The sequence below is a fragment of the Pan troglodytes genome, chromosome 9, assembly GCF_028858775.2.
Source record: "Pan troglodytes isolate AG18354 chromosome 9, NHGRI_mPanTro3-v2.0_pri, whole genome shotgun sequence".
NCBI classification, from domain to species: Eukaryota; Metazoa; Chordata; class Mammalia; order Primates; family Hominidae; genus Pan; species Pan troglodytes.
The window spans coordinates 21,514,606-21,539,486 of NC_072407.2; the positions used below are offsets into that span (position 1 = coordinate 21,514,606).

The 24,881-nt window shown below is 49.5% G+C and overlaps 1 protein-coding gene across 11 annotated transcripts in view; it reads right to left on the reverse strand.

The window, feature by feature from the left end:
- ABCC8 (ATP binding cassette subfamily C member 8) overlaps positions 1-21,830 on the reverse strand; it is an 83,930-nt gene extending 62,100 nt beyond the window's left edge. For 8 of the 11 annotated variants that reach the window (XR_001707184.4, XM_016920517.4, XM_016920516.4 and 5 more), the window contains exons 1-6: positions 21,582-21,830; positions 19,844-19,985; positions 15,058-15,179; positions 8,385-8,551; positions 6,528-6,770; positions 5,433-5,621 (exon numbers count right to left, since the gene is read on the reverse strand). Coding sequence is in view for 10 of the 11 variants with exons in the window: in XM_016920517.4 (XP_016776006.4) it covers positions 5,433-5,621; positions 6,528-6,770; positions 8,385-8,551; positions 15,058-15,179; positions 19,844-19,985; positions 21,582-21,729 (1,011 nt within the window). In the remaining variant the exon portion in view is untranslated. The remainder of the gene's footprint in view (positions 1-5,432; positions 5,622-6,527; positions 6,771-8,384; positions 8,552-15,057; positions 15,180-19,843; positions 19,986-21,581) is intronic. The other 3 variants (XM_024347003.3, XM_024347002.3, XM_016920513.4) reach the window with 1 other exon arrangement.
- Between the last annotated feature and the right edge of the window lie 3,051 nt (positions 21,831-24,881).

Sequence of the window (24,881 nt, forward strand, 5' to 3'; positions counted from 1 at the left end):
TTTAAAGCAACAACACATCATGAGAATTTATCCCAAAGAAAATAATTTCACATAAGGTAATAGCTGTATGAACACAGACATTTATTTTGGGGTCAGAGCAGAAGGAGAATGCAAAAACCCATATAAATGTCCAACCACAGGGAATGGTTAGGTAATTAAGGTACTCATGGGAACACTATGCATCCAAGACCACTGATTCTCATGAAAGCTCTGGAGAAACATGGAATGCCACACACACGCTGTGTTACAATGAGCAGAAAACACACAGGCTGGAGAATGAGGGCTGGAAAAGTCAACTGACCATGTTTGTTCGTTAGACTATGGGTGTTACTTAAATATACTCGTCGGTATTTGTGCATTTTTAACAAAACAACAAATTCTGGTTTTGCAGCTCTAAAGGCTGCAAAACCTTTGACTTCCTCTCTCCCCCCCAACAAAATAACCTAGGGTCAGAAATCTACTTTTGTGGATTGAGAATTTTGTGACCTGTTAAAATAAAAATCTCACTGCAGCTATAAGTCATTGGGTCATTATTAGACCTCTCTTCAAAGAGTTGGTTTAAAAGGGATAGAACCTGGAATAGCTAAGTTTCAGTTAAGAAGTGGGTACCTGACTAGGCGTGGTGGGTCATGCCTGTAATTCCAGCATTTTGGGAGGCTGAAGTAGGCAGATCACCTGAGGTCGGGAGTTTGAGACCAGCCTGGCCAACATGCTGAAACCCTGTTTCTACTAAAAATACAAAAAAATAGCTGGGCATGGTGATGCATGCCTGTAATCCCAGCTACTTGGGAGGCTGGGCCAGGAGAATTGCTTGAACCCAGGAGGCAGAGGTTGCAGTGAGCTAAGATTGCGCCAGTGCACTCCAGCCTGGGAGACAGAGTGAGGCTCCATCCAAAAAAAAAAGAAGTGGGTACTAGACTAGCCAAGAGGCCTGCCATGCTGCCCAAGGAAGGCAGGCCCTGTTGGAGTCTACCGAGAAGAGGGTCCTAGGAAACGGGGAGTGGATATGATAGCACTGGTCAGCACCCTGCAGGTACCAAGGCAAGAGAGAAAAGACCAAGGACCTACAACCTGACACTTGGTGGAAGAAAATGCTTTGGAAAATCATAGGCCCTAGTCTTGCATTTTCACAAGCTCTCAGGGAAGAATTGTGTTTGTTTCCAGGGATTTCCCCAGTAGTGCTCAATACCCATTTTTTAAAAGCAATCAAGCCAATGATCTTCATGCCCCCATGTACTTTCTACAGAAGTTATTACACATTTTGCATTTGAGGCTTGCAGAATGTGACTGCTGAAGAGAATAAACGAGAGTTAGCTGCAGAGGTAGGACTAAAACCCAGCACTCCCGACTCTACAGTTTGGAGCCCCATTGTCTCTGCCAGGCCAGAGGTGTGATTGGAAAGGTCCCCTTCACATGTTCTCTGGTGCTTAAAGGAGAGGGGATCACTTGGACTCTTGTTTCCTATTTTGGCAGGTGTCAAAAGGTGAGTTGTCCGTAGGTCCCAGCCCTGGGAGGCCCTGGGTAAAGAATAAAATTATCTTTGGCCCCCCAGAGACCAACACACCTACCCATTCATACAAGACTGTTTGACATGGTGGTTAAGAGCCTGGACTTAGAGGTCCTGACTCATCATATATTAGCCACTGTGTCCTTAGGTAAGTTCCTCAACCTCTCTTAGCTTCAGTTTCCTCATCTGTAAGGTGAGGCTATGAAGGGACTTCAGAGAGTTGTTATGAGAAGTCAATGTAACAGTGCATGTGAAAAAACAGTAAGTGTAAGCACTCAATATATAGTAATTGCTGCATTATTCCTTCTTTGCAGAACCATTTCCCATGCATCTCCTGGGTGTCAGGCAGTGGGCTGAGTGCTGGGCACACAGAGGTCAGGCAATAGGGGACAGAGGATCAAGTCAGGGAAAGAAACAGGGCGCTTTGATAGGATGTTATGTGAGCACAGATAAGGGGCATCTAATTCAACCAGGTGAAGGCTCCCTGGAGCAGGTGACATTTGAGCAGAGTCTTGATGGCCAAGAAGGAGCTAGTGAATTGAAGGCAGGTACTCCAGGCCAGACCAGCTGCATGGACATGGTTATGAAGAGGCCAGCCCATGCATCAAAACCACAAAGTCACAGAAACACCAATGCATATACACTCATTAAGTCACTCATAATGATAGCCACAAATATGGCCATCCAAAAGGGGGCATAGACACACACACATGCACACACACACGCAGAAAAAGACACACCAAAAGACACAGGGACAAACAGAACACACATATAGAACCATAAGCAGTTCTTAGGGGAACTCATTCAGAAACACATACACCCTCCCAAACTACACATTTTCCTACTGAGACTTAGAGGCTGTTTGAAGCTTTAGCCCTTCGATCAAACCCAGACTGTTCCTTCTTCCTTTGGCTCAACTGATAGCCCAGGGCAGTGCTGGCAGGTTTCAGACACCAGCAGCTCATTATGAATCCAATTCTCTTGTCCTTCAGCCAGATCAGTGGCATCCATGGCAGGTGACAGATTGGGAGTAGGGGTTGGGTTGGAGAGGAGGCTGGAAAGAGCTATAGATCATAGGCAGAGCCCAACCTGGGTCCCAGCTTTCCCTGGGGAGTGGCAGCGGAGTGACAGGAGCATCAAAGATCTGGCAAGTCACAGACACTTTCAGTAACTAAAGAGGACATCAGAAATGTTCGTCCTTGCGGATACCAAGGATGACATGTTTCTTGCCAACTCTGAGTATCTTAGGAAGGAAGAGTGATGATGAATAAACCATAGGTGCCTCGCTGCGCCAACTGCTGCAGGATGGATTCAGGCTGGGCAGAAAAAACGGCTTCCTCTCCCAGACTGTGAAACACTGCAACATGTAGCTAGGGAGCTTCCTTCTTTGTCATTCATAAAGACCAGAATAGCACTCGGTTCTCTCTGGATTAGAATGGCTTGGGGGCTGGGAGATGAACCAAATGATCTCAGTAAATGATCCCTTTCCCACATTTTCTGAGCTCAGAAGCCCACATGAGAATTAAGCCACATCCCAGGCAACCACATGATGGAGAGTTCTTTGTTGCGGACACTGGAGACTATATTTACTTTCAACTCTTGTTTCTGTGTCGGAAATTTTCTGATTGTGTTTGGGCTGCGGGGAACAAATATTAAATCTGATAAGGCCCACTGCCACTGAGGCAGGGCCATCTGTCTCAGGGATTTGTGTGCTAAGTAACTGGGACAAGAGCATTCCAATGAGACGGTAATAAACCCCAGGGTTTGTGTATAAACAAAGAGAAAAAAATGGCAATGATAACGTTCAGATGAACTAAAATTCTAAGTGCTCTCGCCATCTCTTTGGCACGTCCTGCCTCAGAGCTCTCTCCTTAGCAGAATCCCACAAGGGTTTTGGGAAACACAGGAAGAAGAGCGTTGTGTGGACACTCTGATAAGGGCTCTGGCCTGTGTCATTTCCTCCTAATATTAACAACTGGCTCCATGCTGCTTCAGGATCGCCAATGGGGGGTATACTGGGGTAGCCTATGGTCAGGCTAGAGCCGAAGGTGACACTCCTGTAGACAAGAGAAGCAGCCGCTTCCCCTCTCTTTTATGGGCTAGGTAAAGTAGAGAGGCTCAAAAAGCCAGATATGGCTTCAAAAGCCATCAAAGTTTAAATAAGCAAAAGTGGTCCTTGCATTCTTGGTTGAGCAAGAAATCTTCCCATGGCAGCCTGGCAAATTCCTACTCATCCATCAAGACCCCTTTCAAACATCCCCTCCTCTATGAAGCTGTTCATGACCACTGGCTAAGTTAATCACTATCTTTTCCCACAATTCTCTGAATATTCCTCCTAAGAGTCACATGTAACACATAGCATAAAAGTATTTTATTTCGATTTCTCTCCTCACTGTTGGATTTCATAATCCTTGGAGCCAGAGGTGATGGCTTGATAATAATAGTCAATTTAGCTTCCTGGCTGTAAATGCCCAGACTGTGGAGTGAGTCTTGTATTCAAATTCTGCCTCTGTTATTAACTAGCTGAGAGACCCTGGGGAAAATTACTTAAACTTTCTAAGCCTCAACTTTCTCATCTGTAAAATGGGGATAAGAATACCTATCATCTCATAAACTGTACAGTATTTGAGGTATACCACAGTAAAGATGTTGCAAAATATACTCACGCCAAAGGATAGTTTTAGGGATTAAATAACACATGGATAACTCCTGCACACAGCCAGGTACGTATTATGTGGTCAATAAGTGGCTGTTAATATTGTTAATCATCCTCATCATAACTATTGCTTTCATATTCCCACAGCCCAACCCAGGCCTGGCACACAGCAGTGTTCAATGAAAGTTTGCTGCATAAATCAGACTCGACGTATCTCATATCTGTGGCCAAAACTGTTCAGCTGACTAATTATGTCTCCAGAAAAATGAACATAAACCTCCTGAGGATTAACTGCTAGCTGCGATTTTGGAGCTCATGTGATGACAAATGTTACGCAAAGGGTGTCATAAATTATTAAAAACCCTAACTCCCCATTCTCTGCATTATTTTCAGACTGTCTGTGGTTAAAATGTTATAATGACATCCTCACTTGGAAACTAAAACTCTGAAACTTATTAGGGGTGAAAAGATTGTCATTTTGTGGCCATTTAAACCTAAATGGCTGCAAGGAAACAGACAACAGAGCACACTCTGCCCAGCCCCCGAAGTGGATGCTACAGCCCCACGCAGGGCAAATAACCCCGGGGAAAGGTTTTCTAGCTCCAACAAATTTCAGTTTGTAGAATCGTTACAACTGCCAAGGCCATTGGATATAATCTAGTCTAATAAGTCTCCAGTGTTTTTTAAGCCAAGGAAACTTTTCTTAAAAAAGAAATTTTAATGGAAAAGTCCAACATATTAATAAAACTACGGGCAGCTTTGAATGAAATTTGGAGTGGGGAGAGACAAAGCTCCACTCGTGAGGGTTTCCCACTTCTCTCTCCTCTGACAGTAGCTCCCAAGATGCCCCTGCAGAAAGCTCAAATGCCAGCCTTTACAGGACTGAAGAAGACAGATCTTGAAAACTTTTAAAGAGTTTACTAAGATGACATGAACTAAAAGCCAACAAATCCAAGTCACAGAAGCTCTAGACACTGGACAAACAAAAGCACATCCTGCAGTTTTCGGACTGACCTAACTACCGGGAGAGGTACTATGGTAGTGACGGTGAGAGGAGAGTAGGATACCCTTGGGGCGTAGGCTCGCCCTCTGGCATTTCTGTTGACCAGATGCAGAGTATTCTGTGGTGGGGATACTGCTATGGGCTTTGCGCATGTGTGAGGAGCCACTCCAGTGTGGCCATGGCTCACACACATTGGCCTGTTGCACTCTCAGAAACCACTGAAAACCATCTAGAGGGTGCCTCACCCTACCCCTGGGGCTGCCTACCTTGGGCTGGAAGACGTCGTTCTCCTTCCCAAGGTGGTCCACGATCCCAAAGATGCACAGTGGCCCGGCGAAGCCCAGCAGGTCGGCCAAGATGCGGAAAGTGCTGCTGAGGACCAGGCGCCTCCCGAAGGCATGGCTGAGTGCCTGCCAGATGGCCCGGGCACCTTGAGTGCCCTGAATGTCCTTCCGCTGCCCAGAGAGACCATGGCCAGGTCAGAGTGCCTGAGGGCTCATTCACGGCTGGGCCTAGCCTCCCAGGATGCCCCTAGCTCCTGTTGTCTGGGGAAACCCAGTGGTCACATCCTCTGCAAATAGGTGAACTCCAGGAAGAGATCATGGAATCAGCAAGTGCACAATTGGGAGGGCCCTATCAACACCAACATGGTCTAGATGGGGAAACTAAGGCCAGATGATTGCTCAAGGTCACACAGCTGGTCAGGGACTATGTGATGAGCACAGCACTGGAATGAGGAGGTGGCCATGTGCCACACTCACTCATTACCACCTGCCACCGTGTCTGCCTCAGCAACTGCCCTGGTGCGAGGGCAGAGGAAGTGAAGGAGCACTGGACTGGGAGCCAGGAGACTGCCTCTGCCGCCTGCCAGCTGTGGCCAGCTCTGGGCAGGTCACAGCCTTTCTCAGGGCCTCAATTTGCTCCTCAGTGATATGGGGAGATTCCTGTCTGGCTCAACTCATAGAGTTACCATAAGGATCAGGCCACTAACACCTCTGCTCCAAATCAAGTGAACACTCCAACCTTTATAGTCAGTAAGCTCCAGAGGAAAGAGCACAGGGATGTGAGAGTCCAGTGGGGTCACTTCCCTTCTCAGAGCCTCAGTTTCCCCATCTGGATAAGGACGTTGGACTAGATGACCTAAACGGTAAGGGCCATTCCAACTGTGCCTGTCCTATGAATCCTCAGCCCTGCACCTGTCCCTGGTTCACTGTGTGACTTAAGGCAAGCTTCTTCCCCTCACCAGCCTCAGTTTCCCCTCTTGTCCCACCAGGATTTTGACCTAATGCCCTTTGAGGTCCCTCTCTGTGACCCTAAACCAGAAGGCAGGGAATAGATGGTGTGGCTGTGCCCCCACTGACCACCTGGGCGTCAAAGGCCTCGCAGAGCCGTTGGTAGTTGGTGAGGGCCCTCATGGCGATGGGCAGCTTCCCGATGGCTCGCAAGTCAATGGGCTTCTTGTGGGCAGTCTTGATGAAGGCGTTCATCCACCAGTAGGTGCCTTTGGACAGCAGATTCACGAAGGGCTGCAGGAAGCGTACCCCCAGGTCTTGCAGGTCCTCGGGAGGCTTCACCTCCCTCGGTGTCTTGAAGAAGATGTATCTCTGTGGGGCACATGGGCCATGGGGGATGGGTAAGTCCAACTTCTCACCACTCCCTACCTTGCCCCAGCAAGGATCTGGGGTTGTGATATTCCACACTTGATCTCTAACAGATGGGGCCATCTTTCGCCTGTAATTATTACCAGGAAAAGGATTCCCCAACACTTCTTGGCCACCAATGTCAGGGCATCCTGACTTTGTAACTGCTCATTGAGGTCGACTTTGAACCCCCCATGGCTAGGCTGGGTTGGGTTTAGGTTGGGTTGGGGAGGAGCAGGAATCTCTCATATGCTGTCTTCTCCACAGATCTAAGGATACCACCATGTTTCATATACAGTTCACAGAACTCCAAGTCATGCAGACCTGGTTTTGAATCCTGCCTCCTCCACTTACTAGCAAGGTGTTTTTGGACAAGCCTCATCTAAAATGTTTCCTCATCTATAAAGGGGATGGTGCTTGCATCACAGGGTTCCTGTGAGGGTCACTGGAGGGGGGGACACATAAGGAGCTTTGTGCCCTGCAGATCACCAACTAAAAGCAGAAGAGTCAGAGAAATGCAGGCAGTCCAAGTTCGAAAGGGCTGTAGCCCTCACTGCTGGTTGGAAGGCAGGGAAAGGGTTTTCTCACTCATTGCTGGCAGATTACAGTCTTTCTGGAAGGCAATGTGTAACACTGATCAAAATTTAAAATACACAGACCCTTTGACCCAGCAACGCCATTCCTTGGACTCTCTCCCATAGAAATAAAAGCAGCAATACATAAATATATAAGTATGTTCAACACACCATTATTCATGAAGGCAAGAACTTGGCAACAAAGTAAATGCCCATCCATAGAGAAATAGCTGAACACATTATGGCTCATCCATACGATGGAATATTATGCAGCCATTAAGAAAACGGAATTAGCCATATCAGATGGCTTGGAGGGAGTCCCAAGAGATATTTGTTGGGTGAGAAAAGCACAGTGCAGAAAACAGTGCATAATATGATCCCATTCTTACAAGATAAATACAGTGGGGGAAACCTACATATTCACTTGTGTTGAGAGGAAAAAACCTGAATAGGTATTTATTTAGACAGACACATATGGTATTATACTAATAAAAACAAAGCATGGGAAAGACAAACGAGTTCATTAGTCTGGGCTGCCTGGGGAGGTAGGGGCAGGGGAAGGGGAAAGTTGGAGTCTGGGGTGAGGAAGAGAGAGGGAGGCGGGAGCAAACAGAAAGGAAAACAAAACACTTACTCATTCATTTACGAGCATGACGATATGAATACATTAAAGCAAAGTCCCCCACCCCCGAAGAAAGAAAGTAGGAGAGGCCAGTGCCTGATGCTTATCTTCCCTTTCTATGGAAAGTCACCCGCCAACCTCAGCGAACACACCCATCACCCCGCTCTCCCTCTGGGAGCCTGGGGTAGAGCACACGTGGGCCAGATGCAGTGTCTATCCTGAAATTTCCGCCACGGCCCCACTCCCCTTTACACGGGCAGGTAAAACAAACTGATCCCTTCTCAGTTTGGCTGAGAAGCAGGGTGGGGGCCCGAACCCAGGGCAGGACAGAGGCCAGAGCCTCTGCTTCCCACCCCACCCTGGCCCAGGTGGCCTGCTTACCCTCACCCTGATGACATTGACCTCCACGAGGAGCAGCATCCCATAGAGGATCACCAGCAGCCCTGTGAGGCAGAAGCGTAGCTGCGAGAAGCCGATGGCGTGGTCCAAGAACTTGACAAACTTGATGGTCTTGGTGATGAAGGCCAGGGTCCAATACACCAGCAGGGCTGCCGAGGAGAGATGGAAGATCGCAGAGACGTGTGTGCATCATGTGTGTACACTCACATAATGTGTGCAAGTATGTGGCAGAGAAGGAGACAGAATAAGAGTGCCTGGGTGTGTACATTTCCGAGTAAGGGGATGTGCACGTGTGAATATATCAGAGTGCATGACTCTAAGATGACGCACATACGTCTTAACATTCATGAAAAACACCAATAACCTCATAAATCAAACTGGTCAGACAAATGTCCCTTAAAAATAAATGATCATGGGAAGAATGGGAAATTTATTTATTGAATTTAACTAAGTTACAGGCACTGTGCCAAGTAAGCACTTTAAACACATGATCTCATCTATTCCTCACCATAACTTTTCAAAGAAAGTACACTGCCGTCACCCCCAATTTCTCAGACAAAGGAAATGAGGCTCAGAAAGGTTAGGTAACAGATCCAAGGCCACACACCCATTAACTGGCAGAGCTGGGCTGGCCTGACGCTGGAGCCCATGCATGCAAGCTCCATGCTATAATGACTTACTTGTGGAATTTCCAAGTGAGGGAAATCTTAAAGGTCATTCAATCCAGCCTTTCATTTTACAGATGAGGAAACTGAGGCCCAGAAATAGGATGTGACCTTGCCCAAGTGCACTGGCAGCTAGGGACAGAGAGAGGGTGAAGGCCTGGGTCCCTGTCCTCACAGTTCAGAGCCCACCATAGCATGATGATGGAGCAGGGGCATGGGGGATACGGAAAGAGCCAGCCACAGTTCCGTGAGGCAGCGTTATACAGGGGTTAGTGGTGGTGGCTCCGCAGCCAGATACACCTGGGCTCAGAGCCTGTGACATAATAGCTGTGTGACCTTGGATTAGTCACTTAGCCTTCTAGAGCTTAGTTTCCTCATCCATTAAGTGGGAATCATAATAGTGCTACCTAGAAGGTTCTTGTGAGAAACGTATGGAAAGCATTTAGTGCAGTGAGCCTCACACACAGCGGGTGCTCTTTGGACATTAGCTGTTATATTTTTATTATCTCCAGATTTAAGACCTGGGGAAGGTAAACCTCAGAAGCTATCAGTAGATTCTATCCTAAATTCTCGCACACACACTCACTTCAATCTGCCAATAAATCACTGTCAGCTTCCAACAACCAAAACCAGCAATAACCTGTGAAGTCCCCCTTTGAGGGTGGGGGAGATTTTAGCACTGGCAGCTCCTTCCCTCCTCCCTCCTAGACCAGATGCGGATAAGGTCAGCTTCATGACACAGAGCCCCTCTCCAGAGGACCCAAGTGAGGGAGAGAGACTTTCACCCTGCCCTCTATCCCTATGTGGGCCTGGGCATGGATGCCAGAGCATCTCTTGGGCACAAATCTGGGATCTGTCCTGCCTGGCTCAGGGTTAGGAAACAGGTTGAGATGTTGGGCCCCACCATGTGCCCAGGGCTGAGCTCACCCGGGGGGATCAATGCCATCCACCTTGGGTCCCTGCAGGAGGACATTAGGATGGAGGGCAGAAGCATCTGCCTTCTGCTCTCACGCCTCAGGACTGGAATAATGTCCCCCAGCTCAGGCTGGTCTCTAGGACTGGAGGAATTCCACAGCTGAAGGCTGTCCCCCTGCCTCCACTCCACTCTGCCGGACAGATTCTATCCCAGGCATCAGAAGCCCTTTAGCCCTTAGTGAGAGCTGCCTACAGGAGCCGAGACTTGAAAATATGCCTCATGCTTGTCTTGTCCCTAACACTTAACAGATATGGTCTGCTTTGCTCTTCATTACAACCCTATGACTTAGGCAGGGACTTACTCTTCCTGCCCAGGTGGGGAATCGGAGGCTCAGAGAGCTTGGATGTCTTGTGCAAGGTCACAAAGGGAATTAGCAGTGCACCCAGGACTAGGCCCAGAGGTTTTTTGCATAGTCCTGTCCTGCAGTGCTGAGTGCTCAGCCTGTTGTCAGACACAGAAGTACTCAGCAAAAGCTGAATGCCTGATGAGAGAAGAAGGAAAAGGAAGGAAAGAGGCATAACATGGGGGCTGCTGGTGAGCTCCCATTACTCCTCCTTCTCCCTCCATTCTTCTCCCTTGCCCCACACCTCTCCCATTAACAAATGCTGTCTATTTCACGTCCTAAATAGCTTGAATCTATCTACTTCTCTCCATCCCTGTGGTACCACCTAAGTCCAGGCATCATCATGTGTCCTCCGTATTCCCGCTATACCCTGAGAGCCTTCTCATTGGTTTCCGCACTTCCTCCCCATCTTGTTCTCCTCCAAGCTGGTCTCCATAAAGCAATTATTATGATTATGTTGAAAACCCCTCAATGCACCCATGTTCATAGCAGTGCTATTTACAAGAGTCAAGAGGTGGAAGCAACCCATTGACAGACAAATAGATAAACAAAATGTGGCATATCCATACAGTAGAATATTAGCCTTAAAAAGGAAGGAAATTTCAATACATGCTACAACATGGATGAACCTTGAGGACATTATGCTCAGTGAAATAAGCAAGTCATAAAAAGACAAATAGGCCAGGCATGGTGGCTCTCGCCTGTAATCCGAGCACTTTGGGAGGCCGAGGTGGGCAGATCACAAGATCAGGAGTTTGAGACCAGCCTAGCCAATATGGTAAAACCCCATCTCTACTAAAAATACAAAAATTAGCCAGGCATGGTGGCAGGTACCTATAGTCCCAGCTACTCAGGAGGCTGAGGCAGGAGAATCGCTTGAACCAGAGAAGCAGAGGTTGCAGTGAGCCGAGATCGCACCACTGCACTCCAACCTGGGCAACAGAGCAAGACTCCATCTCAAAAAAAAAAAAAAAAAGACAGTGTATGATGCCGCTTAGGTGAGGTACCTAGAGTGCTCAAATTCATAGATAGAAGGTAGAATGGTGGTTGCCAGGGGCTGTAAGGAGGGAGAAATGGGGAGTTATCATTTAATGAGTACAGAGTTTCAACTTGGGAAGATGAAAAAGTTCTGGAGATGGATAGTGGTGATGGCTACACAGCACTGTGAATATACTTTTTTTTCTTTTTTTGAGGCAGGGTCTCACTCTGTTGTCCAGGCTGGAGTGCAGTGGCACAATCTTGGCTGGAGTGCAGTGGCACAATCTTGGCTCACTGTAGCCTCCACTTTCCAGGCTCAACTTATCCTCTCTCCTCAGCCTCCCGTGGTACTCCCACCTCAGCCTCCCAAGTAGCTGGAACTACAGGTGTACATTACCACGCCCAGCTAATTTTTATGTTTTTTGTAGAGACAGGGTTTTGCCATGTTGGCCAGGCTGGTCTCAAACTTCTGAGCTCAAGCAATTCACCTGCCTTGGCCTGCCAAGGTGCTGGGATGACAGGTATGAGCCACCATGCCCGGTTGTGAATATACTTAATGCCACAGAACACTATACTTAAAAACGGTTAAGATGATAAATTTTATGTCAAACATGTTAAACCACACACACACAAACACACACACACACACACACACACACACACAACTTCCCATTGCTGTTGGGATAAAGGCCAACATCTGTGGTATGACCTTCCAGCTGGGTGCGGTGGCTCACGGCTGTAATCCCAACACTTTGGGAAGTTGAGACCTGATCACTTAAGGCCAGGAGTTCAAGACCAGCATGGTCAACAGGGTGAAATCCCAACTCTTCTAAAAATACAAAAAATTATCTGAGTGTGGTGGTACACGCCTGTATTCCCAGCTACTCAGCAGGCTGAGGCACAAGAATCCGCTTGAACCCAGGGAGCGGAGGTTGTAGTGACCCAAGGTGGTGCCACTGCACTCCAGCCTGGGCACAAGCAAACAAAACCCAAAGTCCAGCTCCCCTCACTTTGCACCCACGCCACTCTTCTTCTTCTGAATTTTCTAATGTGTTTTGTTCCTTCTGCCTTGGGGCCTTTGCACATGCTGTTTCCTCTGCCTGAAGCACTCTTTCCTCCCTTCTCCCAGTTAGTTCCTTCAGTTCTCAGCTCAAATATGACTTTTTGAGAGAACATTTCCTTGGCCTCATCTGGGTTCCAGGATCATGGTTCCCTCACGGGACAATGTAAGCTGCATCACAGGTCCCCTTTCTGTGGGACTCCATACCCAGGCCAGACATCAGCCCCTTGGAGGGCCGGCCATTCTCCCAATACCCATTGCCCTCTGTCCCTGCAGTTCACAGGCACGTCCCCTCCACTTTTCCCTGTTCTAGAATTTCTGGCTCTGTGGAGCGTCCTTTCAAGGGGAGATAACTCCAACAAGGAGAATGGAGGGAGTTAGTCTTTGTTCCTTAGAAAAGGACAAATCCATCCATGGGTGATAACTTGTGCTTTAAAGAGAGAACATTATGTGTTTGCTGGAGAATGAGAAAATGAACTCCTCAGATGTCCAGACAGGGTGTTTCCAGAGGACACTGGTCAGCCAGGCCCTGGTGGTTAATGAAGGGTTCTCTACAGACAAGGAGCTACTTCAGAAATGGAAGCAGGGTGGCTCTCTGAAGCCTGTATTTAACATCTCCCCTCTCAACCTGCTTCCCCCAGCTCCCATTCATACTCATGTGGGGACCCCTGGGCTAGGGGTAGGGGGATCACCTGGATAATCCTAATGGAGCTCAGATCCCACCTTCTACAGAAAGGCAGAGCTGTGACTAGTGCAAGAAACACCCTGTACTCCCTGACAACACCATGATGTCACTGGCTTAGCACAGAGTGTGCCAGACTCCAAATGTCAATTCGATGCTGTGATACCTAAAAATCAGTCTGACTTAAGGACATAGTGTGAACAAAGTCTAACTGCCAGATGTACAGCCCCAGCCTTAGACACACAGGCTGAACCCCAACACAGAGGCAGACCTGCGGATTGATACCTTTACCCCAAGGACGAAGTCTGAGGGCCCTTAGACACGCAGTCTCAGAAATGATTAGGAGATTGCACAGATGCTAGACTCCTGGCTGTGCCCCTTGACGAGCTAGACTAGTGCCAGTTATTTAACCTCTGAGCCTCAGTTTTCTGATATGTAAAGGGAAAATAATAATGGTACCTACCTCATAGAGTTGTTGCAAGGATTAAATGAATTAATATATCACATAGATAGGATGGGGCCTGGCATACAGTAAGTACAAAGTGAGTATTTACCGTTATTATTTTTAACCCCTCAGTTTCAGGGTCCACACTGGAAAATGGGGATATTAACAATACCAATAAGGAGGCTGGGGGAATTAGCCTGTGGGACAATGAATGTAAGGAACATGGCATGGAGCCTGCCCCACGGCACATGCTCAGTAAACACCAACCATCATCCTGTTGCTTCTGCCTGGGACCCCAGTCCTGCAGTATTTAACATCTCAGAAGCTCTAAGTGGGCACTCCTTCCCGAGTCTCTCTAAATGTTAGCAAACCTCAAGCTCTGGTCCCAGAGCCTTTCTCTTCTCTCCCCAGGTGACCTCATCCAGGCTCAAGCTTTCTTCTCCCTCCCTCCCTCCCTCCCTCCCTCCCTCCCTCCCTTCCTTCCTTCCCTCCTTCCTTCCTTCCTTCCTTCCTTCTAGATGGAGTCTTGCTCTGTCACCCAGGCTGGACTGCAGTGGCGCGATCTCAGCTCACTACAATCTCCACCTCCTGGGTTCAAGAGATTCGACTGCCTCAGCCTCCTGAGTACCTGGGACCACCGATGCGTGCCACAATGCCCAGCTAATTTTTCTATTTTTAGTAGAGGTGGGGGTTTCTCCATGTTGGTCAGGCTGGTCTCAAACTCCTGACCTCGGGTGATCCGCCCACCTCGGCCTCCCAAAGTGCTGGGGTTACAGGTGTGAGCCACGGCAGCCGGCCCCAGGCTCAAGCTTTAGATGTCATGTACAAGGCCCACCTCCTGAAAGTGTAGCTCCTATCCTGACCTCCCCATGAAAGCCCAACTTGACACTTGAGTTGGCTGTCTCTGTGACATCTCAAACTCGATATGCCCCCAGTAGAAAACTTTATCCCCACCACAGCCCACCTCCCCCTCCTCTGTCACATCAGTTATTGATGCCACAGTTCACCCAGGCTCTCAGGCCCAGAGCCTGGGACTCTTGCTCGCTCCTCTCCTGAAGCCTGCCCTCACCTCCCACTCTTCCCCTTGCTCATTTGGCTTTGCCCACAGTGACATCTTTGCCAAATCTATCCCTATCAGAGGACTTTGCACTTGTCACTCCCCTTGCAGGGAATACCTTCCCCCAAATATCTGCATGCCCACAGTTACCAGAGCCCTTCCCTGACCATCCTGTGTAGATAGCAACATTGTCATTGCCCCTACCCCTTACTCAGCTTGATTTTCTTCATAGCATCCCCACCACCTATTTGTTTGTTTGTTTATTCACTGTCTTTGCCTGTCTATCCTCCTTCACCAGACTGTAAGCTCCATGAAGGCAGGGATTTTTTTCTTTTTCTATTCCAAATCTCTACTGTTTAGAGCAATAGCTGGCACATAATGAGTCCTCAGTAAACATTATCTGAAGAAATGAATGAAGGTACTGCCCCTCCCTCCTACACCTCACCTACCAATTAGCAGCTTGGGGAAGTTGGAAGTCTCGATGTTGTGATAGTAGACCACGGAGGTGACAGCAGCCATGAACGCCATCCCGGCTGGCATGTACAGGTGCAGATGGTGGGATTCGGTCACCCTGAGATGGGAGAGAGAAACAGACAGGATGGGGACATGCTAAGTACTGCAATAGAGCAGCCCAGGCCTTGAATTTCAAAGGCTGAACACTGAACCTTTATAGCATCACTTTATAGGCTGCAGGGCCCTTTAGTTAATGGGCATATTTGGGGTATGGGCTGGGCAGAGCTGCCAGTACATGGAGTAGAGCTGGGTATATGATCTGGAGGCCTTACTATGTGCTGAGCCCTAAGCACAAGGGTTGCTGGGGTCTCTTGAACAGTGCAGGGGCCTGTATGCCACAACTCACCCAGTGACAGCCCCATTTAACATGAACAGCATAAGTCAGCACTGGCACCCTCCCCAGAGGCTGTGATAACAAACTGATGAGAGTCAGTATTTATGGAGCATTTACTCTGTGCCAGGCACTGTTCTAAGCATGTGATATATGTTAACCCATTTAATCTTCATTAAACCCCATCGAGTGGGTACTCTTAGTCTCCCATTTTATGGGGTGAGGAAACTGAGGCACGAAGAGGCATTTCCAAGGTCACTGATTTTGTCTCCTCTCTCGGGATGGGGAATGGAGCAGTCAATACCAGCTCATAGTCTCTTCACCTTAACTCACAGAGGCCTCTAAGTGGGTGGACTGTGGCCTGGGGGTAAGACCCAGAGGCAGCCAGAGCCTCCTTCCAGGCCTCAGTCTTCCCTGGGCCTGGTGAGGAGGGTCACCTTAGTTGGTCGTGATCATGCCCTTCCACAGCTCCCTCCTGCAGACAGCAAAACCCACTCTGCTCAGCCTGGAACGAAAGGCCCAGGCTATGTGGCCTCCAGCCACTTTATCAGATCTGCCCAGCCTGCCCTTTCTGCTCCAGCCCTGTGGTACCCACTCCATTCCCAGATGGCCTGCTACAGCCTGCTGCCTCAGTGCTGCTGTTGCCCACCAGGCTACTTCTATCCAGTGTGCCAAGGGTCCCTGCCCTTGAGAAGCTGATGGTATGGAGGGGGCTGCCATGCTCAGAGCTAACTGTTGGAGTCAGCAGGCTAGGGAAGTGATATTGCCAATGGACAGAGACTGAGAGAGCACAAAGGAGGGGGTGGGCAACCAAGGACAGCTTCCCAGAGGAGGTGGCACCAGGCTGGACTTTGAAGGATACATAAGAGTTCAACAGAGAAGGAGGAAGGACATGAGGAGAGCTATCCTGTGACCTCAGTGGGTCTGGTGGGACTGAGGTGCAAGTGTAGAGGCAATGTGGGCTGTCCACCAAAGAGTATCTTCCCCTTATTCTGTGCCAGGAGGACCACAGGTTTGCTCCAGCAGCAATATACCCAGCCCCAGGGAATGGATGGTGATTGGTTTAAGCAGCCATGCAATTCCATACTCCTTTGCCAGTGTTGGTCCACATATTCTGGCCAGTGAGATGTCAAAGAAAGAATGATCTCTGTCATAAAGGAGAGGCATGTCGGGAGCATGCCCTCTCTGCTCATGCTAAGCAATACCCGGAGCTAGGCAGCCACCTTGTGACCATGGGGAAGATAGGCTGACACACACACAGGATGGTATGGAAAGATGGGAAGAGGCTGGGTCCCTGAAAACATCAATAAGCATCAAACCAACTTGAAAAGGCAAACTCCACATTTCTTTTTTAATGAAATGGTAGATATTGATATTCTTTAGTGGATATTCTCCAAAAAAGGTCTTCAAACTAATATAGAAGGTACAAGACAGACAAGGCCAGAGAGCAGTCATGAATGGCAACACTGGGCACAGCCAACACCCTTCCTGGGGATCTTCAAAACTCTTGCCTCTTTACTCCTTGAAATAATTTTGAAACACCCTCTACTCTCTCACACATTTTTAAGCTGACATCTAGACATGTTTTATTATATGCTGATATAAATGCTTTTTTTTGCAATAGGAGGTAGAAATGTTAAAATTTTATAAGACGAAATAAGATGAGGATTAACCATAATTGAACTAAATATTTCATGACATGGCTTCATAGAATAGTTTTTAGCTGCTTTGTTAAATAATACACATTCAATTAGTTAAGAAATTAGGTAAAGTTTTATATACAGGCTTTATCCAGTGTATGGTGGTCTGGGAAAATATTGTAGTTATTAAAAAATATCTTCTTCACTAACTTATACTGTTTTGATTGTTCTGAATTCAGAACATCACACCAAGAAATAATACCCAAAGGAAGAGGGGAAGCCCTACAGGTTTAAGATGGCTTAATTAGTCACTCAATGAGGCTCACTCTAAATCAAATCAGGGCTGCCTTAATCAGCCCCCACTCACCTGCCCCCTAAATTTCCAGACAGCTCTGAAAACCCAGGCTGGATTAGACTGGAGGTATCACAAGGGTCTGTGACTTCTCCTGTCTGCTCTTTTCCTGCCCCTCACTCAGGCCTGGGGGTAGGAGCTCCAAAGACCAGATGACAATTACTCAGCTTGAGCTGATCTGTGCCCCGGGGAGGAGATGGCCCTTTGCACTGAGCTGAAGCAGTGCAGCCACACACAGGAGGGGCTGCTGACAGCCAGCAGGAGGGCATCCCTGGACCGATTCATTCCAGTTTCCCACATTCTGGGAATACACAGTCTACCCAGTGCTCTGCCACTCCGGGCTCTGCACCCTGTCCGTGCTCGAATTTCACCCTCCACAGCCCCATGAAGCAGGCAAGCCAGGGACTATGATGCTTGTTTCATAAGGCCAGAGAGCAGTCATGAATGGCCACACTGGGAACAGCCAACACCCTGCCCAGGGATCTTCAAAACTCTTGCCTCTTTACTCCTTGAAATAATTTTGAAACACCTTATACTTTCTCACACATTTTTAAGTTGGCAACTAAAATGTTTTATCGTATGTTTATAAATGCTTATGAGGCCCAGAAAGCCTGAATGACTTGTGCAAAGTCCCATAGCTGGTACACAGCAGCAGTGCTCACTGAAGACCCAGGTCTTCCTTCTCCAAGGGCGGGGGTGTCTTTCTCTGTCACCATCTGGTGAGTATTTCCCATCTGAGGGCTCACTGTGGCATTTGTGCTACTTTGGAAGGGGTGTAGGGGTGGGGGTGGAGGCGGAGTTGTCACGTGCTTGTGTAGCAGTATGCCTTCTGGTCTTCTTGCTGGTCTAGGGACTTTAATAAGCAGGCAGAGCTGCTGCCTCCAAGTCAAGCAGGTATTTTAGAGATCACTGCTGAAGCCACGATGCAGGGACATTGGGGAAGGGAAGGTGGGGAACGGGAGGGAGGATGAGGGAGCCTATCCCCTGCCATCCAACTACATACAGGAGCCAGGCAGCGCTGCAGGAGTGCAGTCTGGGTATAATCTGATTCCAGCTCAGGGGGCGCTGGACCTCAGATACTCAAGCCAAATATCCCTCTCCTCCACCACTCCCTCTCCTGGCAGTCTCTCATCCTTGCTGGTTACTGGATTCTTCCTTAGTGAGATGGCTGCTCCAGCTCCTCTTCTGTCCCTGACTGCTGACACACCATTTCTGTCTGCAGTTATTGCTCACCTAGACTACCGCAGTCAATGCTAAGTCCTGCTTCTATTATACCTCTAGCTTCTCCCTGCCTCCAGCCTGCGCTGAACACCTCAGGTTCCCACCTAAAAGTGTTATGCTGATGACATCTCTCTTCTGTTCCAAACTGCTGACCAAATCCAACCCAAACATGCAGTCTGGGATTCACAGTCCTCCTGAGATGCCCCAACCTGGGTTCCCAGCCTCAGCCTCCATCGCTCCCCAGCCTGTGTTTAATGCTCCAGCCCCTGCGCTGCTCCCTAGCCCTACCTGCTTTTCTCTTTGGTGCCTTTTCCCTTCCCTCAGGCACCACCAGTTCTCTCTCTCCTTCCTCCTCTGTGTGTCTGAAGCCTAGTCACCCTTCCAGACTCCGCTCCAAAGCCCTCTCAACCATGGAGCTTGCCCAACTCTGCCTTCCTCTCACCTCCCAGAGTACTTATTTGTAACATGGTTTCATTCATTCTCCTAAGGACCCAATAAATGTTTATGGACTGAATAATGTTTATGTTTATCACATGCCTTGCACTGTGAACACAAAGATGAACAAGACTCAGATTCTAACTCTTAGGCCTTTCTGACTCTGAAGACAGTTTTGCAAATAGACATAAACTTTAACATACAGTGTGATCTGTGCTGTAGCAGAGGTGTGAGGAGTGTGCTGTGAGGCCCAAAGGGAAGGTGGGCATGGGGAATGAGGCCAGAGATAGGTGGGGCTGACTGCGAAGACCTTGAATGGTGAGCTGAGGATCTGAGACCACATCTTCAAAACAGCTGAGAACCAAGGAAAGGTCTTATGCAAGAGTGGGTGGCATGGTTAGATTTTTTTTTTTTCCAAGAAGGTAACTCCGGCAGGTTGTAGAAGAGGCCAGACATTTTTCACTGGAGTTGTGGCATTCTAATAGGCTCTAGCATTATTTCACTGGGACTTGGCATGCAGATCCGTGTTTCCTCTACTCTCCTGGACCTCATGGCAGGGCCTGGGACTCACTTGCATCCAGTGCCCAGCTCAGAGAGGTTGGCACATAGAAGACACTGAGCTGCTGGATGTAGTAACAAAAGACATGGGCTTGTGGAATGCAGGTGAGCTAGGATCTCCTTGGGCCTTTCAGGAAGTACCCTGGAGCAGATTCACTTTCCTGAGTCCTCAGACAGTCACTCACCCATCAGACAGGATGCCCTCCGCAATCTCACACACCAGGACGAAGAGCAGCATGAAGGTCAGGATCCACCGCAGGTTGTGCCCAGGGAAATGAAGCCATGTGCTGTGGTGGATGTGCACCTTGGAGCTCTGACTTCCCCATCCTGCAGGGAGAGACAGTCAGAGGCAGGATGCCTGCCCACTTGGAGGAGGAGGAGGGTGCATGAACCCCAGAAAGGTGCTTGGGCATTGGGTCCATGGTGAGGGTGACACCTACACATGAGGATCCCCAAGGCTGGTACACACAAACTAAACGTCCAACTCATTCAGCCTGGTCCTATGCAGGTACCTCCCCCACCACACCTTTTTACTGAGACAGGGTCTTGCTCTGTTGCCTCTGCTGGAGTGCAGTGCCACGATCACGGCTCACTGCAGCCTTGATCTCCTAGGCTCAAGTGATCCTCCCGCCTCAGCCTCCTGAGTAGCTGGGACTACAGGCGCACATCACCATGCTCAGCTAATTTTTAATTTTTTGTAGAAAGGCGGGGGGGGGGGGGTCTCACTATGTTGCCCAGGCTGGTCTCGAACTCCTGGACTCAAGCAATCTTCCTGTCACAGCCCACCAAAATGCTGAGATTACAGATGTAAGCCACTGTGCCCTGCCAAGGTACCCCATTATACATACTAACTTCTTGTGTGACAAGTTATCAGGTTAATAAACCGTTTGGCTGAGAACAGAAGTGTAAATGCTGTTCTTTTTTGATTTTTGATGCACATATGAGCACATATTTTGTATGTTTTATTTTTATTTCTATCTAACTGTCTTTGTTAATAACTAGCAACTCTGCTTCTGCAGCAACCTCTTGTAAATCTAATTTTGTGACAATCTTTCCTTTCTTCCCCAAAGCTGTATATGAATTTTAAGATTTGCTTGTTTTCTTAAAGTGAATGAACACGTTTTGGGGATGCAGGGGACACCCTATGAGTTGATAGACTTGACTGGTCTGGAAGAGTCAAGGTCTTGGAGAGAGATGGGGGGGACCTCAGTGGAGAGGCACGCATAATTGTCCCGGCCGTGGCGCCCAACTTTGCAAGCAAGGGCGCCGGGGTCGCTGCGTCGGCGAGTCGGAGCTACTTTGCGCAGAGCCTGAGAAGTTGCGCTCTGGAGACACATGCCCGGGTGGGGTGGCGGGGGAAGGGAATCCAAGTCCCTAGCTCTCGCCTCTCCTCGCCCAGGGCGCGGGCCTGGGACTGTCAGAGATCACGGACCACTGCGCGGCTCAGCCCGGTGAAAGCATAGGGGTTAGCTGGGCCTCCATCCCAGACTCCAAAGCACAGGCTTCCCTCTTCCCTAGGCCCAGCTGCGGCTGACAGGGAGGCTGCCTTGGGGGAGGGGTGACCCGGCTCCCTAAGCTGCGCCACGGAGGGTGAGGCCCGACCCCTCTCCACTTCCCCACTGCGTGCTGAGACCTCCTCTTTCCCTTTTCCCCATCCCAGCTCTTGGCCCTGCAGAAGCAAAACTTGGTGATCCCATGGGTCACAAACGTCCGCTGTGTTTGGCGCGGGATCGGGGGCACCGGGGGAGTGAAGGGATGAGCTGGTGTGCGAGTGCGGGGCAGGACACAGGGCAGGGGACCCCGGGAACGAGGCGGACGGCGGTCGCGGGCCGGAAGGGGACGCCGAGCGGTGCGGCGCGCAGCGCCTCCTCCTCCCTCCCTGCTCTCCCGTCCCCTCCTCCGCGGCTCGCTGCGCGCACTCACCAATGAAGAGGATGGGGAAGGTGATGAAGAGTAGGAAGACGTGCGGCACCACGTTGAGCGCGTCCACAAAGCAGCCGTTGTTGAGGACGCCCTGGTCCACCCGGTAGGCGGCCGAGTGGTTCTCGCTGCCGCAGAAGGCCAGGGGCATGGCGGCGCGGGCGCGGGCTGGGCTTGGGCTCGGCTCGGGCTCAGCTGGCTCCGCTGGCTCCGCGCGCCTGCCGCGCCTCTGTCCCTTGCAGCTCCGCCGCCCGGCCCGGCCGTCAGGCCCCCGCCCCCCGGGCCCCGCCCAGCCCCGCTGGCCTCCCCCTCCCTCACCCCGCCCTGCTCCACCACCTGCGGGGCCGGGGGGCGGCGAGGAACCCGACCGGCCCTGCTACGCTTGCGCCCACCTTCCAGATGTGGAGGCGCGTGCTCCCAGATGTTGCCGGGGTCGCTTCGTGAGTGCCCTGATGCACGCGTGCGCTGGGGGCGAGGGGAAAGGCAGGCTAAGATGGGGAGTGGGGTGTGGGCACACTGGAGTCTGGGTGGGAAAGGAGGGTGGGGCGTGCAGAAGAGGAGAGAAGGGCCCGCAAGGCCTGGAGTGGGCGGGTTCAGGGTCCCGAGTGTGAGTTCACCTGGGCGTGGTGCGGATGGATGTAGAGAGCCGAGGGATGGCGCAAGTCTCCACCCAACATGGATGAGAAAAGTGGGGCAGAACGTTACCTTGTGGTGGTGGTGGTGGTGGTGGGGTGGGGCTTGGACATTTTCAAAAGTGGTCCCAGGTGGGGCACTCCTAGGTACTGCTTTACAGCGTATCTGGCACTTTCACACAAGGGATCTCCCAGAACTCTTGCTAAGTACAGGTTCTAATCGCTTCCAATTTTCTGATGGGGAAACCCAAGCTGCGAGGGAGCTGAAGGGAGGCCAGTAACATGACTCCCCCAAGGTCTCAGTGCCAGCAAGCAGGGAAGCATAGCTTGAACCCAGCTCCTCAGGTCCCCCGTCCCCACCCCCATCATTTGTACTCATGCCTCTGGTACATGACAACCTTACAGCGACTGGCAGACCAATGGGTAGAATGGGTGACAGCCCCAGGCTGATAAAGAGGAGTTTAAGAAACGCATCTGGCCAGATGAATGTGAGGCAGTGGAGAGGGACTGAAATTCTTAACCTCACCTGGGACAGGCTTAACAGTTGGAGGACACCGTGCAATTGTAAAGACAACATTATGTCTTCCTATACGTTTTGGAGAGATTCTCACAAGACTGTGGCCCAAAGAAGTTTATATCGTATGTAGAAAGAACAGAAGATGGGATTTGGGGGTTAGATTTAAGAAGAACTTTCCTAGTTAGGGTATGAAGCATAAATGCACATGTTCTTAGGAAGAGTCAGGGGAACACAAAAGGAAGACCCCTTCAGCCCCTTTGCCTACAAGCTTCACTGAGCCTGCCCTGAGGCTGCTGAGCCTGGTGAGCCTCTCCAGCATGCTGTCAGCAAGGCCGAGGCTCTGCCCAGGCCCTGAGGCAGAGGGCAGGTGGGGTTGGGTGAAAAGCCTTGGGAAAGCAGGAGTTCAGGGTCTGAATGCCTCAGTCTCTGACTTTGGAGAATTTCTCTGAAGCCAAAAGATGTTTCTTGCAGCATCAGCCAAAATAGTGAAAACTTGGTGGCAATAAATATCCAGCACCAGGGACAGGGGTTAATTAACCTGGAAAAATGCAACTGCTGGAACGGTGCTAGCTGAGTCTGTGAGGTCAATAGAAAAAGTTTACAAGATAGTGTCAGGTGAAAAACAAAATTGTGCTTCCCATGATTATAGCCGTACGAAATATGTATACTTGCATGAAGCCTTCAGGGAAAGGTCAGACTTGGAAATTTGGTAAGGCGGTGCTCAGTATGTACTGGCTGCCGTCGCTGTGCTTATCATCATTCCCTTTCTTTAAAAATGAGACAACTGAGGTTCAGAGAGATGAGATGACAGGTCCATGGTCACCCAGTAAGATTTTTTCTTTTAGTTTGTTTTTCTTGCTTTCAAGGTTTTTTTTTTTCATATTTTTCTGCAATGTTGTTATTTTCTTTTGTAGTTACAATTTCAGTCTTTTCACACTTTCAGCAATGCTATCTTTCTTTTTAGCCGTAATAATATATTTACTTTTAAAGAACAGGGTTCCTAGTCCTGGCTCTACCACTACTAGTTGTGTGATTTGGGGGCAAGTTACCATTCTGCACTTCAGTTTCCTTATTTCTAAATGGAAAAGACAATAATATGGAACCCAGAGGATTAAGATGAGATCATGGGTATGAATGTGCTTTGCAAGTTGGGGAGATAGTCCAAGCTACTTCATCCCCTGGGTGACTACACACGGCAGCCCCTTGATCAATCAGGGTTATTTAATGGTCTCTCCCTCACCCCACATTGCCTGGTGCAACTCTCACACTTGCCTATTCCAGGTCATTTGAAACAAACAAAAAGTCTGGTATTAAGGGAGCATCAACTGGGACTAAGAGAGTGTTAAGTCTGGAGTCTTGGGGACTCGTGTTTGCCATTTCTAGCACAAACTTACTGTGTGACTGTGGACAAATTCCACCTTTCCCTGCACCTAGGTCTACACTGAGGACATGCACCACACTGCCCACCATGTGGGTGGGAGGATTACTTTGAAAAGTGTGGAGTCAGGTGCGCACGGAGGCATGAAAGGACTTTCTTTGTAGTATATGGGTTGTAATCCTGGAATCAACCCAAATGCTCAGCAGTATGGGGCTGGTTCAAACAGACAAAACCCAAACAGACAAAAAACAGATATTGTCTGTACTGTGGGATACTGTGGAGCAAGCGCAGAGAATAGAGTTATGCTTACTGGCAGGGGAAGATGTCCAAGACACAGACGCAGAGCGGTGTGTGGCATACAAAATCATTTATGTGTGTAACAGGGCTACGTCTGCCTCTGTGGGGGAGATGCTGGGTCTCTGGTGCTTCCCCACCTCTAGCGATGCCTCTTGTTTCTCTTGCTAGGGGCTGAAAGAAGGTCAGACTCTGAGAGCTTGCTTTGAGCAAGGGTACCCCGCTCTGAGAATTCCCAGCCATTCTCCTGGCAAAATGAAAACTAGGGCTGGATTTCCGGGATTGGATTCTCACACTCACCGGCTACTGGGTGGGTTTGGCCTCAGGCAGGGTGCAGTAAAGGGGCTGGTGCAGAGCTTCAGAAAAGTCCTTTCCAGATCCCTTGAGCCAGGGAGGTTAAGGCTGCGGTGAGCCATGATCGGGCCACTGCACTCCAGCCTGGGCGACAGAGAGAGACCCTGTCTCAAAACAAAACAAAACAA